Source organism: Hippocampus comes, unplaced genomic scaffold, assembly GCF_001891065.2.
Source record: "Hippocampus comes isolate QL1 unplaced genomic scaffold, H_comes_QL1_v1.1 scaffold252, whole genome shotgun sequence".
NCBI lineage: Eukaryota > Metazoa > Chordata > Actinopteri > Syngnathiformes > Syngnathidae > Hippocampus > Hippocampus comes.
The window spans coordinates 655,549-672,854 of NW_017805485.1; the positions used below are offsets into that span (position 1 = coordinate 655,549).

General features: G+C 41.8%; 1 protein-coding gene across 3 annotated transcripts in view; it reads right to left on the reverse strand.

The window, feature by feature from the left end:
* Positions 1-2,293: 2,293 nt before the first annotated feature.
* LOC109519540 (leucine-rich repeat and fibronectin type-III domain-containing protein 2) overlaps positions 2,294-17,306 on the reverse strand; it is a 129,447-nt gene continuing 114,434 nt past the window's right edge. For all 3 annotated transcript variants that reach the window (XM_019876130.1, XM_019876128.1, XM_019876127.1), the window contains 2 exons: positions 15,292-16,688; positions 2,294-3,716 (listed from right to left, as the gene is read on the reverse strand). In XM_019876130.1, coding sequence (XP_019731689.1) covers positions 2,726-3,716; positions 15,292-16,667 — 2,367 coding nt within the window. In that variant the 5' untranslated portion in view covers positions 16,668-16,688 and the 3' untranslated portion in view covers positions 2,294-2,725. The remainder of the gene's footprint in view (positions 3,717-15,291; positions 16,689-17,306) is intronic.

Here is a 17,306-nt window from a genome sequence, read left to right on the forward strand (position 1 = left end):
TTGCCCCTAGGTGTGAGTGTGAGCGTGGATGGTTGTTTGTCTCTGTGTGCCCTGCGATTGGCTGGCAAACGGTTCAGGGTGTCCCCCGCCTACTGCCCGAAGACGGCTGGGATAGGCTCCAGCACCCACCGCGACCCTTGTGAGGATAAAGCAGATCAGAAAATGGATGGATGGAATTTATTTAACTGACAAAGACAGCATCCCATGATTTAGCTTTTTTTTTTCTTGTCAGCGGTCTGCACAGTACATAACACTCATTCTGATGTCTCCCAACAGCCTACGAGGTATTGTATTTTCCCTCCTGAAAGTGGAAAGATTCTCGATAACCTTAAAGTAAGTCAAAGTCAAACTTCAAATGGCCATCACACAAGCCTTACTCCAAATTTAGCTCTCGTATGATTACATTTACTCTGAGATTACATTTATTCTGTGGCAGTGTAAACACCTTCTGTGCAAATTATGAATTGGGGCCTTGTAATGGGCCCTGGCAAGGAGCTGCATGTATTTGTGATGTGTAATAAGGGCAGTGCTGGGTTAGCAGCACCTGGAGTGATTGCAGCAGCTGGACAAATGCCTTGGGCCACCTGTAATAAATGAAAACAGTGAAAGGGGAAGGACACCCAGGCAACATTTGGTATATGAACCACATATGCAATGATTCGTGTAATTCAAGGCACATAGAACACCAGGATGTGATGTTGAAGTAAAAACACAATAGCCATGGGAATTTATGAACATTTTATGTATATAGCTTTCTTTCTTTTTAGAAAAAAAAAACATGTTTTTTTCCCTTTTTTTTTTTTTGTTTAAATCCTTGAGTCGCAGAATCATGACTAAGCCAAGTCACGCACAGACATTTTATTCTTTGCAGCGTGAAAAGGGATGTTACAAGTTGACACAAATAGAACTAGTCAGTTAAATTGTCCATTCACAAAATACAAATGTATCTTTTATCAACAATGGGGTCACTTCTTGGGATATTGTAGTTGTATTTGTCTTTTTGGTAACCCCCAACTCAGTGGAGGCAAAAGGTACTGTAGAACGCATGACCGATTTGATAATATGACTAATTGAGAGGAAACAAAAGACAATGTCTGTCAGGAAAGATTTTTATTCATTTGTTTGTATGATTTCAGTGATTTTTTTTTTTTAATCGATATTTTAAGACCAAGTACTTTGCCACTTGTCTTCCTGTTTTGGAAATTCCCATTTCACTGAGCCAGCTAAAAACGACCAAGTTAGTACACCACAGCAAAGCACCCTCACTGTTTGCTTGCAATGAAAATAAAAACACCACCAAATGATTTCCCCACATTTACATTCCACCCAGTTATTTGTACAAAATATGCCAATATACAGAATGCTACACCTAGCGATCAAAACAAATTGAGAAACAGAATCAGATGCAGCAAAAACCGACAGGATATCGAGAAAGGCATCAAAATGGGGAGTGGATATATCTCACTTAGGCCATAATTCTAAATAGCCACCAATTAAAAAGAAGTATAATTTACAGCTCTAAATGAAAGAGAATGAATGATGTACAGCTCATTGGATGACTCAACTCAAGCAATCTATAGCGCAGCAGCTGATTCTTTGCCGTTCTCTTCCATGCCATCTGGTTTTATAGTTTTGAGAAGCTTTGCCCATGATATGCAACATTTCCAATTTTGCCCCAAGTATTGATATGCAGGGCTCATTGTGGACATAGCCAGACTGTAATATCCTTATTTTTGGCATTGCCAAAAATAAACCATGAAGAATGATGAGGCTGAAATTCATCTGACTTTTGTCATCACCTTTAACTGAGGAATACAAAGCATATGAAAGTGAACGGAGTTTGGCTAAAAATGATTTGATCTGCTTTGTGCTACATTTCTTTGAAACGTGTGCAAACGAGTCCATATCTGTCCTACTTTGACCCATTTATTGCCTTGTCTATTTCAGTACAGTTTCATCTTAATTGCTTTCCTTCAACTAACCACTAAGCCTGCATTTACCCAAAGTAGAGAGCGAGACAAATTTGATACCTTTCAATCTTTGACTTTGTCTTGAAAATAGGGCCACGTGGTAAAGATTGTGCTTGGTCTATTGTGTGACAGGAATGAACAGTAGATCAACAAAATCTGTTATGAAATGCTCTATATGAAGGCTACTTTCTGTGATGTTTTGATTCTTCTGGAAAACCAAGCTGCACATCTGTGACTCGATGTATCATTCAAAATAATAAATAGTACAAATGATAGAAAACCTTGGTAAAAGTAACATTTAAATCTCTTCGCCCCCCCCGCCCCCCACCCTCCATTGTGATCCTGTGGTCCTCCGATCAACTGTGGCAGTAGTCTTATTTCACGCAGTGGGTCACACAAAAGTACACCCCATTCACCATAACTGCGGCAAATCCACTTGGCAGTCAATTCATTTGATAAGACGCGGTAAATCCACTCAGAGTTTCTCCTCTTTTCTTGTGAGACTCTCATGTGCCAAGTTGAGAGAAAGTATTCCAGACCATTTCTGTGCAAGCCAAAACTCAAGACAGGTGAAATATTTTCTATATACAGTCCAAGACTGTCTTGAGTTCAGAATTTTGTTGAAAAATGACACGGTTGAATTGTAATACACAAAAACTGGTCCCATGTGGAACAGTTCTCCCTTTTTGATCATGTCTATGATTTAGATTAAGTAGTTAGCATTGTTTGGCCCAGTGCAATCCGCCCAGTAGTACTCAAACCGTGCTCTCCATCACCCACTCAGAGCTCTCTAAACTCGGCTTGTCATCCTCATTGTCATCGTATTGTAGTAGCATGCCATTCACTGACAAACTGCGTTTCGTCCAAATGTTACTGATCCTGCGAGGATAGCTGCCACGGCACTGTGTCGACCCCACATGACCCATGTCAAACGAATGGCTCCTTTTGGGTTTCCCTTCCTGGGGGAGCCCGAGCAGACGGCCCAGCATGGTGGTGGACTCCGCTCTTCCAAGTAGAGGTTCTTTGTCGGAAAGGGGCGCGACGGCTCCTGGAGTCATGGTAGTGGAAGCGGTGGAGGGGCCAGCTGCACCTTGACGGTCTCTGGTGATCCCTCGTAGCTCCATTGTGGTGAAGGCTCCTAAAAGGTGGTCCAAGTTTGGTTGTGGTTTGTGGCTGTGCCGGTGCCTACGGAATTTGCTGCTGGGAAGGGTGCTGCATTCAGCTCCCCGCATACTGTAGCAGTCACCGATCCTTCTTCCTGTTTGACTATCCAGTGAGTTGGAGGAGGATGACGATGAGGAGATGCTGCTCTGAAGGGATCCACATTTAAACTCGACCATTTCCTCACGCATGACCACCACGGCCGACTTGACTTGTGGCGGGGCGCCGTTGAACCTGTTCATACCCCCATTGGTCTGTGAGTAAGTATTACTTACAGTGGGTAACTTTATCGTCTGGATACCGCTGGTCACCTTATAGCGCACCATGAGGATGATGATAAACACCAGTAGCGTGGCCACAATGATTCCGCCAATGACCAAGATCATGGTGCCACCCAGGAAACCACTGTGAAGAGACTGGCATTGGGGATAGTCATCCGTGGTCATGAATTGGACACAGCCAACAATGTTGGTGGCTGTGAGCGTGGTGGCACTGTCATCCCAGATGGCCAATACACACAGATCATACTGCATGCCCGGGACAAGATTGGTGACTACGAAAGCTCTGTTAGTCATGGGAATCATCCTGTAAACACACAGATGAGAAAGAAAGACAGTGTTAAAACAGTGCACAGTGCAAATACTGTACTGTAGTCATTGGAGAATGCCTTACACAAGAGTCATGGTTTAGATACCGCACAATAAATGTACGGTGTTCCCTCACTTATCACGGTTAATGGGGACCGGGACCCTGCTGCGATAAGTGAAAAACCGTGATGGAGCGTTGGCTCCCCATGAATTTTCCTGTACGTTTATGTGGGTAGTAGCATGTTTAAAATATGTAAGCAGTATTTATAGTTTACATATGTAAGACACAGACTACAACAGGACATGTGTTTACTGAAATCTTTAATTATAAAACCTTATACGGTAATAAACATTTCATCAGTATTGCCTTCTGAGAGAGACAAAGAGACTTGTGTTACTCTCACTGTTCTCACCGCTCTGACGGTGTAGCTACCGTTAGCCTCCAGCTAGCTGCTGGCCAGCTATCCCCGTGCAGCCGATGTGTTTATAATAAGACAATTAATTGGTATTGATGAGGAGTAGGCAAAGAGGGACTTGCTGCTTTTTTTCCAGACAAGCCCAATCACCCCCTCTTTCTCTCTCTCGCTCACTTTCACTCTTGCACTCCCTCTCACTGTAGCATGTGCGCCTCCCCTCTCCCTGCACGTAGCAAACACAACAGATAAGAGAGTACACAGCTGACAAGACTCTGATCAGAGTCAACCACGCAATGACACACGAGGGAAAGTGCTGGGCGGGGCATCTAGCCAATCAGCTCACGGGATAAATCCACTCATGCTGTCATTGGTCGATGTCTGCGCCGGCAACCAATCATGCGTACAGCCGTGTACAAAACCTCTGAGTCATTAAGCATTTCTTTCTGAATACAGTACTTTGGGAAAAAAAAATGCGATGTAGTGAAGCCGTGATAAATGAAGCGCGATATAGCGAGGGATCACTGTATACCCATTGAAAACGTTGAAATATAAGCGAATAAATGGGCTGATAGGCGATTAAAATAGAATTCTAATTCTTCATGATGCAATGTGACTGCTGTTGAAAATGTTACAAGGTATTTATCAATTTAACAACAGTCTAGGGTGTAAAGTAAAGTACACATTGGGTTTGTTACTTTTTGCCATGTGGAGAAATCACTTGGTTAAGTTTAGGGCACGGGTGTCCAACAAATCGCTCTTTCTGAGGAGTTCGACAATGACGTGAGCATAAAGTGCCTTGGTATTTTTATTTTCTTTTATTAAGTCAGTTAACAGTCATCCTATCACTTTGTATTACCATGAAGCGAGACAGTTTGACAATCTCCAGCAAAAGACAACTTTGACTGTTGGCCTTTGGTTGCAGCAGTGATAAATTACAGGTTAATACTTTCGCCAATGTCAACAAAGGACAGCACCCCGGTTTGGAATGCTGAGTGCATCTTCTATTGAAAGGTGTTGACAAAATAAGTTTGTTGAAACGCAAAGATTAAAAACAGATGACAATTTATGTTCAGGCTGTCATTTTACATCGAAAACAACACACCAATGGTTTCAGCATCCTTCCATCATGAGTAGCCATCATTGACTTACTGGTTAAGTTTGTACTTAAAGGAGTTTGTTTGAGCTCGGACGGCATCAAAAACATTTACTATCTACACTATTAAGGTGGAGACGGTTGATTTTTCAATACAACTAAATAATAATGAATATTCAACAACATCAATGTACTTGTAACTCTCATTGTGAAAAAGGAAACCACTGCTCTATTTATATGTGGCAAAGCAAACATTTGAAGTTGAGTGTGGCTTTCAAATCAGTAATCTACAGTGCAATGTGTTTCCAATTGTTGTCGAATTTGCTGACGACATAATTGTTGAATCTGAAACATCACAGAAAAGGTCAAGGTTGTTCAAAATTATGTGAACCGTCGGTTTCTCAAAAAAACGTTGGATTCATTTAAATACCGTATTTTCCGCACTATTAGGCGCAACTAAATTCATTTAGTTTTCTCAAAAGCCGGCAGTTGGCCTTATAATCTGATGGGCCTTATATATGGATCAATATTCTGATTTCTTGGACATAGCATTTTAAATGTTTTGTAAAGTGCTTTGTTACAGCTGCAGCGGTTGTGAAAGCTCTGTATAAATAAAGCTGGATTGTCTTGTGTTCCCTTTAGTGTAGCTCTATCTAGTGGATGCATAACGCAACCGCAGCCACTATTGTAGCTTCTATTCTATGCACCTTATAATGCGGTGCGCCCAATATATGAAAACTGTTTTAAAATAGGCCATTCATTCGCCTTATACGCCGAAGCGCCTTATAGTGCGAAAAATACGGTACCTGGTTTGATCGTGTATGTCCCTTGGGCATGCTAAAAATGAAATGTCATGTTCTCCTCTTGGTCTCAAAAAATACATTGAGAATTTTTATTGAAGGTATTTGAATCATGTGCCACAAATGTACATATTGGAAGAGAGTACAAAGTAAGTTCAAATGACCCATTTTTTTGTCCTCAGTGTTATGCATTTACAAAGTACAAATATGTCTTGTCATAGTCTGCAGGTGATAAGCAGTGCCTAATTTCCTCCAAACACTTTGCTTAGAATTGAGGCCAAAGGCCCACGACACCACTGAGCAACACAGCCTAACGTGACTGAACTGTTTTGGCAGCGTGCAGGGCTCTTCAACTAGCAGAAAGCCTCCTTTGCGAAAATGCACGAGTGCAGTTAATAATGGTGCAATCATAGCCAACAGCCTCTTCAAGGGAAAGTCAAAAATTTTCTTGATAATATGTTCTATTCGGCCCCACTAATCTAAACATGACATTCTGATTAATATTGCGTTTGTGGAAAAGGAATTCAGAAGCAAAATTAAACCATTTTAAACCATCTCTGTTGCCAATTTGTCACTTGCTGTCAAGTGAAAATGACATCACAATTGCTCAGGGCTCAGCTTGCGAATATCGAATGACATGACAAGACCCAGAAAACAGGTTAGCAATGATTGGACGTTACCTGAACTGAGCCACTGTGATGTCCCTCTAAAAGACGGATGGATTTTGCTGCTTAATTCATATTCAACAAACGCAATATTAATCAGAGTGCCGTGTTCAGACTAGTGGGGGCGTGTAGAATATATGATCGTCGGCGTGTAGAATATATGATCGTCAAGAGATTGCAGCTGTAGCAGCCAGGGCAATCAGCTTCTTCCTTGTCAATCATGTAATTCCAGTTGTGGCTCAATAAAGAAAATAACAGAACCCGTGTGTGAAACCTCAAAATGTTTCGTGATAATACCAAGGGTCACAGTTTTTTTGTGTGCAAGTGTCCGTTGTCAGATGTGCGGGTGTGAGTTGCTGATCATAATTTGTCCGCAGTTGCCCAGTTCAGTTGCGCTTAGCCATATCGCTCGGTGTGCGGCGGGGCGAAAAGTTTAATCTTAGTTCCGTTCAACCGGACATCTTGTTTTTCACATTCTCAAAGTCCCTGAGGTATTTTTACAAACTGCTTTGGGGCTTTCATGAGGTTTCCTTCAAGCCACTGGGCCATAAAACCCAGCGCAGTGATGGGTTGCAATTAATGTTATCTCGAACTTTCTCCCGTCTTCCCCAAGGATTTCTGCAGCTCAACCAAAATGACTTTTTGGAGAGCTGACAAAGAATGAAACAGTAGAGAGTACCAGTTCAAGAAACAGTCTTGTACTTAAAGTGCCATGTACACATTATAGAGCATCCTGTCAAACATTTTACTTTAATTCGCTCAGAATTTATCCAGCCATCCATTTTCAACGCCACTTATCCTGAACAGGGTCGGGGAGAGTTGCTGGAGCCCATCTGACTTCGGGCGGAAGGCAGACGACATCCTGAACTGGTCGCCAGTCAGTCGCAGGGCACATATAGAGACAAACGACCATTCGCACCCACATCCACACCGTCACTGAGTGGGAACCGATCCCACGCTGCCCGCACACTAGTCAGGCCAGTGTACCACTACTGCATCAGCAACTCGGCTTAATTTATGATTATAATTATATCATTTCGATAATTCATCGTTCTTGCAAAGCTGCAAAATACATCTAACACTTTAGCAAGTGCAATAATGATCTATAAATAGGCAATTTTGCTGTTCATCTATCTCTATTCTTAGCTTTGATCCTTCTGAACTCCCTCTACCACACATACATTAATTGCCTTTTTCCATAATGAGGAAGAGACTACTTTTCCTCATGCATGAGGGACCTCATGCAATCTTTTCCTTCCCCCACAAGTCTATAATTCATATTCAATCTCATCATTGCAAGGCGTCGATGTGTCTAGCCCATTTTTGTGGGTGCTGAAGCACCTCGAAAGCAAATCAGAGCACCCCCAAAATTTGGGACATCTTGAGTTTTACTGTGCATGTCCTTTTTTACAAGCTGGAGAATAAAATGAAATCAAATCCAACTTTATTTGTACGTCACCATCCATACATAAAACATTAACGCAAAGTGCGTTAATATATATATCTGTGTGTGTCTGTGTGTGTGTGTGTGTGTGTGGCTCTTGTGTTTGTTTTGAAGACATGACGGGTCATGTTTTGTTTTATTCAAGTGTTTAGTCTAAATTATATTGCAGAAATCAAATTTGTAATTTTGTTGCTGTGAATGAAAAAGTTTTTTTTCTTTTTACATTATTATTTCATCTCACGTGCCTAATTGAATTTTTTTTTAATTCGAGTACCCCTGCCTTAGGTTAATGACTAATTGCAGGCACAAGTTAGCCAACCTTGAGTCCAATTAACGTGCCAAGATTTTGTTGGTTGAAGCTGCTCTGCCCGGAAAACAACAACAACAAAAAAACCCCACCAGGTTTGACTTTTTTATCTTAAAAACTCTTTGCTTTATGTGTACTATGCTTTACAAAAAACAGTCCGAAAAACAATGAGGATTAAGAATTGTAAACATGCATGAAGTCTGCGATTGGCTGGCAACCGGTTCAGCGTGTCCCCCGCCTACTGCCCGAAGACAGCTCGGATAGGCTCCAGCAACCCCCGCGACCCTTGTGAGGATAAAGCGGATCGGAAAATGAATGAATGAATAAATGAATGCATGAAGCTGTAACAGGCCACAAAAGTATTATCTCTGCATGACTTGCCATTCCTGAGTCCATGGCATGACAGGTTGTCAACACATGGAGAAACTTCAGCACTGTTTCAATGCTCCCGAGGAGTCGATATCCTCTGAAGATAACTGCTGGAGTTCAACACTCGATGATTGCAAGAAGAATACTTGAGTTTCAGCACATGCTAAAATTTGGGAGTACAAAACTTGTAAATAAAATGTATAAGCAAGAATGGATGCCTTTGTAGAACACCAGAGAGTAAGCTGTGTTGCTGTTTTAAAAAAACACTACTGCAGTTTTGAAAGAGTATGTGGAAAATGAAAGCAAAGTTGAGTGAGAAACAAAGACAAGCCCCACACTATCTCAACCTCATCGCTGATGTGAAGTATGGCGAAGGGTGTTACCTCAGAGACAAATGCCATCACCGAGGGAAAAATTAATTCTGAAGTTTAACGTGTTGGAAAACTTAAGACCATCTGTTTGTCAGTCGAAGCTGAACAGAAGATGGATGATACAACAAGATAACGAACCAAATGACAAAAGCAAATCAAAAAGTGAATGGCTTCAACAGAAGCAAATACGTCTTTTTTTTCCTTCAGTAACATAAGTAACATTTGTGTCAAAGATAAAACAACAACAATAGAAAGACTCTGAAAACCATGAATATTTTCCTCATCAATCCATTTTCTGATCCGCTTTATCCTCACAAGGGTCACGGGGGGGGGGCAGCTGGAGCCTATCCCAGCCTTCTTCAGGCAGTAGATGGGGACACCCTGAACCGGTTGCCAAGCAATTGCAGGGCACACATAGACAGATGATCAATTCACACTCACAATCACTATGGACAATTTTTTTGAGTCTTCCATTAACCTACCATGCATGCTTTTTGGAATGTGGGAGGAAACATACTTGGAGAAAACCCACACAGGCAGATATGATAATCAGTTGACCACTGTGCTGCTGACATACTGTATTTTCTTCATATTTTTATTGTATTTTTTTCTCTTTGAATGCCAGATTTTGCATTTTATAAGCCGCTAATTTTTCCCGCTAATTTGCATCCTTTAATGTGATGCAGTTTATTTATGGATTTTTATATAGATTTAAACATTCTCGTCACAATGACAAATGAAATTACCAAACATGGCACAATGGACCAATGAAAGTGTCCAAGTCTGCCTTCATACAGCTTTACGGCTAGAGAGAGAGAGAGAGAGAGAGAGAGAGAGAGAGAGAGAGAGAGAGAGAGAGAGAGAGAGAGAGAGAGCGCCTCAGAGCCGTAGGTGTGTCTGTGTCAAGAAGCAATTGAGAGCCAAAATAGGCATCTTAAATTGTGTTTAATTTGAGCAAATGGTAGAAATGCAATAAAAACAGCCATATCGGCAATGTGAGCCCGGTAAACTCATCTGTGAATTTGTTTTGTGTGACAACAAGAGTCTGAGAAAGTTTCCGGTACGCTGTGTTCGGCATTGTTTGCGGAAAAAAAGCATCTTCCGATGCTTGCAATATAAGTAGTACCCCATTGAATTAGGTGGAGACATGTTATTAGTCTGAAGTGGCTGATGTATTTAGCTATTGTGGCTTTTTATCAGGTGTTTTATCATCCGAAAATTCCAATATTTTCGAGGAACGAAACATTTCAGTTTTAATTTATTCAATACACTGTCTCTGACAATGTTATAGTGATAAAAGGGGTGTAACAAAATGTTAAATTGAATTGGGAAATCGGTTTTGATTTTAAAAAATGTGAGATAATTGAATAGAACCAAATCGTTTCGCTTTAAATCAAGGTATGTATCAACTCGTCTTTTATTGGAGGGATTGATCTTTCAAGGAAATGCCACATTTACAATAACTAACAGAAAAGTCTGTAAACTCTTTGCATCATACCCGCTGAATCGAACTGGATCAAATTGTTCCACTTTAAAATAAATCCTCTTTGAAATGCGAGACTGGTGTGAACATTGTACTGTGTCAACAATTTCTTATTCCATCGTTTCGTGAACACATTTGAAATAACCTAGTGGTTTAGCATGGTTGACGATTAGCATCTCTTGTCCTGTAATATATTACTCAGCATCTTTTTGTGTCAACGATACTTGTCTGAAGTGTCTCATTTGCTGCTATGGAGATGATGATTAATGACTTTGAAAGAAGTGGTGGCTATTTAGCCACCATGATCGCCAGCCAGCCACAGCGACGGCGTTACAAAGCTACTTTTCTAAACGGGGAATATGCAGTAAGGCCAACAAACATTATCGCGATTGGGTGACTCATAGTCTCCAAATCTTACGTCACCCAATCACATGTGGTACTTACAGATTCACTTGCAAACTCCAAGTTAATCAACCACGCATGTCATCTCATCATTAGGTGGAACATTTTCAACTTCCCAATAACTGCCTAACAGATGGGAAATGCCCAGAACAAAATACGTCCAAACCGGAACACTTGGCATCTCTGGCTGTGGCACGACCTCAAGAGAGTGATTTGCACCAGCCATCCGAATAATATTGCTGAACTGAAACCGTTTTGTAAAGAAGAATGATCCAATTTTCCTCCCGACCATTGGGCAGGTCCGATGTGCAACTACAGGGAACATTTGGTTGAGGTTATTGCTCCTAAAGGAGGGTGAACCTGTTATTAAGTCCAAAGGTTCACATACTTTTTCCATCCAGTACTGTGAGTTTTACATGTTGTGTTCAGTAAAAAAAAAAAAAAAAAATGATGTCGATCATGAATCATTCTGTTTTTGGAACTGATTCTTTGAAGTGAAGGATGATAGCCAGCTCCTGATTGGGAGCCGATTTTTTTTCTTTTCTTTTCGTGGGTAAAGCTGCAAGTGAAAGGGAAGATATGCGGCAGCATCTGTGTGTCCACACTTTGCAGATGAAAGAGGTAACAAACACACACAGAAGTTGGAGTGAGGACCTGACAAGAGTGCATTGCTACAGTATGCAGTGAAAGACTACGCATAGCCAAGGTGACAAATTTATTGTCCAAAAAGAAGTGAAAGGAGATATTTGGAGATATTTAAAATGTATTCGTTTATGGACGGAGTGCATACTTTGCAAAATCAAACTTTCACATCTGGCTGGTTCCACATACAAGCTGTATTTCGCATGAGCGTGATGCCCCTTGTACACATCCCCAGCCTTATGGGAAGAGACTTGTCTCAAAATTCTTCACGGAAATATATCTACCAGATCCACAAATATTAATTTTCATATTTTTCAGATCCAGAAATATGTGTGCATTTATCATGACTTATCGCGTGTTAACATTCAATTCTCCTTGTGAATTGATGTGTTTATGGATTAGTGGGCATGTGCATTTATTTTTGAGAAAAAAACAAACCCAAAACATCATGCAGTTTTCAAGATATTCACACACAACTTCAAAACATTCATTAAAGGCCATCCCTCCTCCATCCGCTAGAGGGCAGTCAGTGTTGTTGTCTCCATTGAATGGCAAACGAGTCAGGTCCCGTTTTTCGTTTAAAACCTGGAAATTGAGAAAAGGAAAACAAGCCTTGATCTGATTTTATTTTAGTTAATTAACACAGGTCGGGAAAGAAAATACCACTGTAATTTTATCTTCTTCAAGTTTACTTTGCCAAGATCCGGCTTGCAGAAGAATGTCTTTTGGGAAGTAGTTGGAGGGCTCAGTGGGTAAGACCACTGACTTTGACACAGGGGGCTGGGGTTCGACTCAGTCAGATCACAACCAAGGGGGGCTTTGAGTACAGTACCCGTTAAGAAGTTGAACGACAATCAGCCACCTCCTCTACATGGATGACATCAAGCTGTATCCCAAGAACAACCATGACATCGACTTTCTGATTCATCTCACAAGGATCTACAGCATCGGAATGTCATTTGGACAAGGTAAGTGTAGATGAATGATATCTAGATGAGGTGAGATGATCATAACCGAAGGGATTGAATAACCCGACGGCAGCATATGTGCAGGACAGCTACAAATACAAGTCACAAGCAAATAGCATCCATGAAGAGGCGGCTCAAAGGGCAGAGGTAGATACTGAATAGTCATCTGAACGGCAAGAATAAGATCCTGGACATTACCAATACACAGAGGGTTCCATACGAAGTCCAGCATCCTGAGGCTGTACACGAAGCCGAACGAGTGGGAACATGTGCTAGTAAGCAGCACGAGCACCATCTAGGAGGAAACAACAGGCCTCCAAGAATACATTAAGATGATGGCCCTCAGGGACAACCTGCTTAGTGAATGCCTCAGGCAACAGAAGCCCAGTAAGGATAAAGAGCAATGGAAAGACAAGACCTTGCATGGTACTGTATGTACCACCGACAAATTGAAGAAGTGGCTGACATCGAGAAAACATACCAGTGGCTGGAAGAGGCTGGACTGAACGACAGCACAGAGGCACAACTCATGGCAATTTAACAGGCGCTAAACACAAGATCAATAGAGATTAGTCAGGATCCCAGCTGCAGGCTGTGCAAAAAAGCCCCAGAGACAGTGCAGCATTTCAAAGCAGAGTGTAGTTCCAATACCATGGACACTGGAACAGATGCAATCCACTGTTGTCAAGACAAGAAAGATCCATACAATACACAGAGGGTTCCACACCAAGTCCAGCATCCTGAGGCTGTACACAAAGTGGAAAGAAGGGGGTCATGGACTAGTGAGAATCATGGGTACAAACCAGGAGGAAATAACAGGCTTCCAAGAATACATCCAGAAGATGGCTCCCAGGGGCTACCTGCTTCGTGAATGCCTCAGGCAACAGAAACCCAGTATGGAGAAGGAGCCAGATGGATTGTCATGGAAAAAAACCTGCATGGCATCTACCACCAATAAATTGAAAATGTGGCAGACATCGAGAAAACATACCTGTGGCTGGAAAAGGCTGGACAGGACCATTAACACAAGATCAACAGACGCTGGGGTCTACCACATCTGAGAGGACCTTAGGTGCAAGCTATGCAACAAAGCCCCAGTGATGGTACACCATATCACAGCAGGGTGTAAGATGCTGGCGGGCAAGGCAAACATGGAGCGGCATAACCAAGCAGCAGGAACAGCACATATGGACTATGGGTCCCAGGATGAAGATGGCAGACACCTCCAAAGACTGACAAATTGGTGATAGCCGACCAGCTTGATCAAGTGGTGGTGGATGAACATCAGAAGAAAGCAGTGGTGGTAGATGTCGCAATCCCAAGAGATACCAACATCTCTCTCTCTCTCTCTCTCGCGCTCACTCTCTCTGTTGACATGGCATCCGCCGTCATGGTTTGGTCCTGTCTTTGTTTTTGTTCCAGCTCCAGCTGGAGTGGAGGGCACACCTATTCCTTGTTTCAATCACCATGGTATTTAAGGACTCCGTCTTCGGCCATGCTTTGTCAGATTATTGACCTTGCTCACTTTATTGCATCGTGTTATTTTTTAAGTATTTTCATTACTAAGTTATTCTCTCTTGACTTTGGTTTCGCGTCTTTGGACTCTTGCCTTTTCATTTTGTGTATTCTCTGTGCTCATTATTTCCTCGCCTTCTGCAAGCGTCTTTTGTTCATGCCTTGTTTTCCTGGCTTTTTTTTCACAGTGATTTCTGTGATACATCGTAGTTGGTGGCCATTTTATCGGAAATGGTGACAACGAGCTACCATTATAGCGTACAGATTTGTTTTATCCCTCGACATACGTTGTACTGAAGTTCGACTGTATGACTGTGTGTGTGTGTGTGTGTGTGTGTGTGTGTGTGTGTGTGTGTGTACACACACACACAAACACACACACACACACACACACACACAATGAATAGGAAACAGGCCGGGCTATGAATAGCGGAAATCCATGTTTAATTGACGCCCACTGCAATGCAGCGATAGCATGGGTGCTGAACCGCAAGTATGAAGGGGCCGAATGTATCCACGTGCATTTGTTTGACATAGTTCAAGAGTATACTGAATTTTGATGAAGAGACTCTGTGATCACTTTTTTGAGTCATGGTGCAAAGGAATGTATCCTGTAAACACTGGGGAATGTCTTGAATCTGTATGACACAGTGTGTTACTTTAAAATCACATCTTAGGACACATAAAGTTTGATCTGTATGGTTCTGTTTTTCAACTCAATTGTCTTTGCTGAATGTCATTGATTTTTCTGTCTTATTTGTCATATGAAATACATTTCACAGAGCTCAGAGATCTCCAGTAACAGTCTCCAAGCTCATGTTTAATTGACTAATAAAGTGGAAGTCTGTATTCTTATTTGATTTTCAATGAATGGGTTTGGGAAAAACTGGTCAAAATGGAAAAAAAATATATATATTTTGAATATTAATGAAGAAAATAAACTTCAAGAAATTGGTAGCTTCAAGTACCAATTCAGAAAATAATTTCCTGGAGACTAAAACTGATTTTATTCCAGGGTAACTACTTCAAGCCTATTCATTAGCTATGTCGACAACAGAGGCTGTTTACATATCATGTAATGGTATTCATAATTCTTACCTGTAAATGAGAACTTCATCCTCAGAGCAATTGTACTGAAGCTGATACATTTTGACCTTCGGTGTTGATTTGCCTACAGTCCACTTAATCAGGGCTGAAGCTGAGGCCACTTCTGAGACAGATACCACATTCTCAGGAATAGTTTTAGGCTCCCCTTTACTCATCTTGGTTGAGCTCGTTATGTCTGAAAGACCAGACTTGGACTGGGTGGTACGGTTTGTACCATTTGTGAGGTGAGGGAGCTGTATGATTGAGAGCTCTATGGAGGCTGTAGATTCCCCAGCAGCATTCGCAGCTATGCATGTAAATGTACCATAATCCTTGGATGTTGTGACTGTGATATCAAGGGTGCCATTTTCATACAAAGTTGCTCGAGAAGAATTGCTGATCAGTCGGTCATCAGGGGCAACCCAGTGCACAGTTGGCATTGGATCTCCAACTGCCTTGCAGCGGAGACTAGCAGTTTGGCCCTCTAGCACGAGCAATTTGTTTGTATGCTGTGTGATGAGGGGAGGCTCACAAACAAATTCCTCCTCTTGGACAGACCAAAAGTAGCGTCCTTTCACACTTGTAGGAGAAGCACAGGTTTCCATGTCATCCTCTCGTTCGAGCCTCCTAAGCCAAAGCACCTCACAGTTGCAGTGCAATGGGTTTCCACCAAAGCTTAGGGACAATGGTGGTATGTATGGAGTACTCATGCCAATGCTAGTTTGTGAGCGTGCAAAGATAGGGTCCGGTGGGAGCTTCTGCAAACGGTTGGAAGTAAGGTCCAAACGAGCCAATTTTTCCAGGTCTGTAAAAGTCCCCTCAGCAATGAATGAGATAAGATTATGGTCCAGACTCATCTGATGGAGGTTGACCATCTTTCGGATGGCTTCCCAAGGCACACTGCGTAGGTTGTTATACGACAAGTCCAGATCTTCAAGTGTCAGCAACAGGTCGTCAAAGGCGGCTTTGGAGATGCGACTCAGCTGATTGTTGTTGAGGATCAGATGCTGCAGGTTGATCAGACCTTTGAGGTCATCTGGACCCAGCTCAGTCAATCTGTTGGTGTCAAGGTGAAGAGATCTCAGGGTCTCCAGGTCGATGAAGGAAAAAGGCTGGATAGTGCTGATCGTGTTACGGGACAAGGTGAGGTCTACCAGACCTGTCATGTTGGCAAAGTCCTGAGTGGTTATCTTGAGGATAAAGTTGCCGCCCAGTCGTAGTTCCACAGTGTGCCGATCAATGTCCGGCGGGACAAAGAGGAGGCCTTTGGAGGGACAAAGCGTCCCCAGAGATTCTGAGAGGTTCTGGCACGCACAGTATTTGGGACATGCATGGACCGTTGTAAACGTGATTCCCAGCAGCAGGAGACTGATGACCACTTTGTCCATGTTAGTTCATAGAAAGTAGACCTGCAGAAATGACAATGAAAAATGTATTAATTGGGATAATCATGGGACATATACTATTCGCATGGATATTTGGAATTGTACTTGCAGTAGGTTCGTGAACAACAACAAATCCCTAAAAACTCGAGACAAACAGCTGCTTGTGTAGAGAAACTAATTCACAAATTAACAAGTCTAGCCTCTGTAGACAAGCGCAGTTGTTTTAATGAGCTAATCACATTATCGTTTTTTCCCCTCTCTTTGACAAGCTTGGCTCATGCAGATTTGCACTGAAATTTGCAATGTCAGAGAGAAGTGATAAATCACATGAGGATAATTTAAATAAACCTGAGGTTCGATGATGAATGAGTCGTCGATACAGTATTTTGAAAGCAATAATGAATATGCATAACATGTAATCAACTGTTATATTTTTCACTAGCACTGCACAATTAAGTAGTCTTATAAAGACTTAAATATTATCAAGAAATCAACATGTGAAATTTACATATTACCATAACAATAGCAATGATGCCATACACAAGGTTCCTTGGCAAGTATGGAAAGTGTGGAAAACTATGGAATTTGATTTAATACATTTCTAAGTCTGGAAAAGTATGGAAGATGGAAAGTATTGTATGG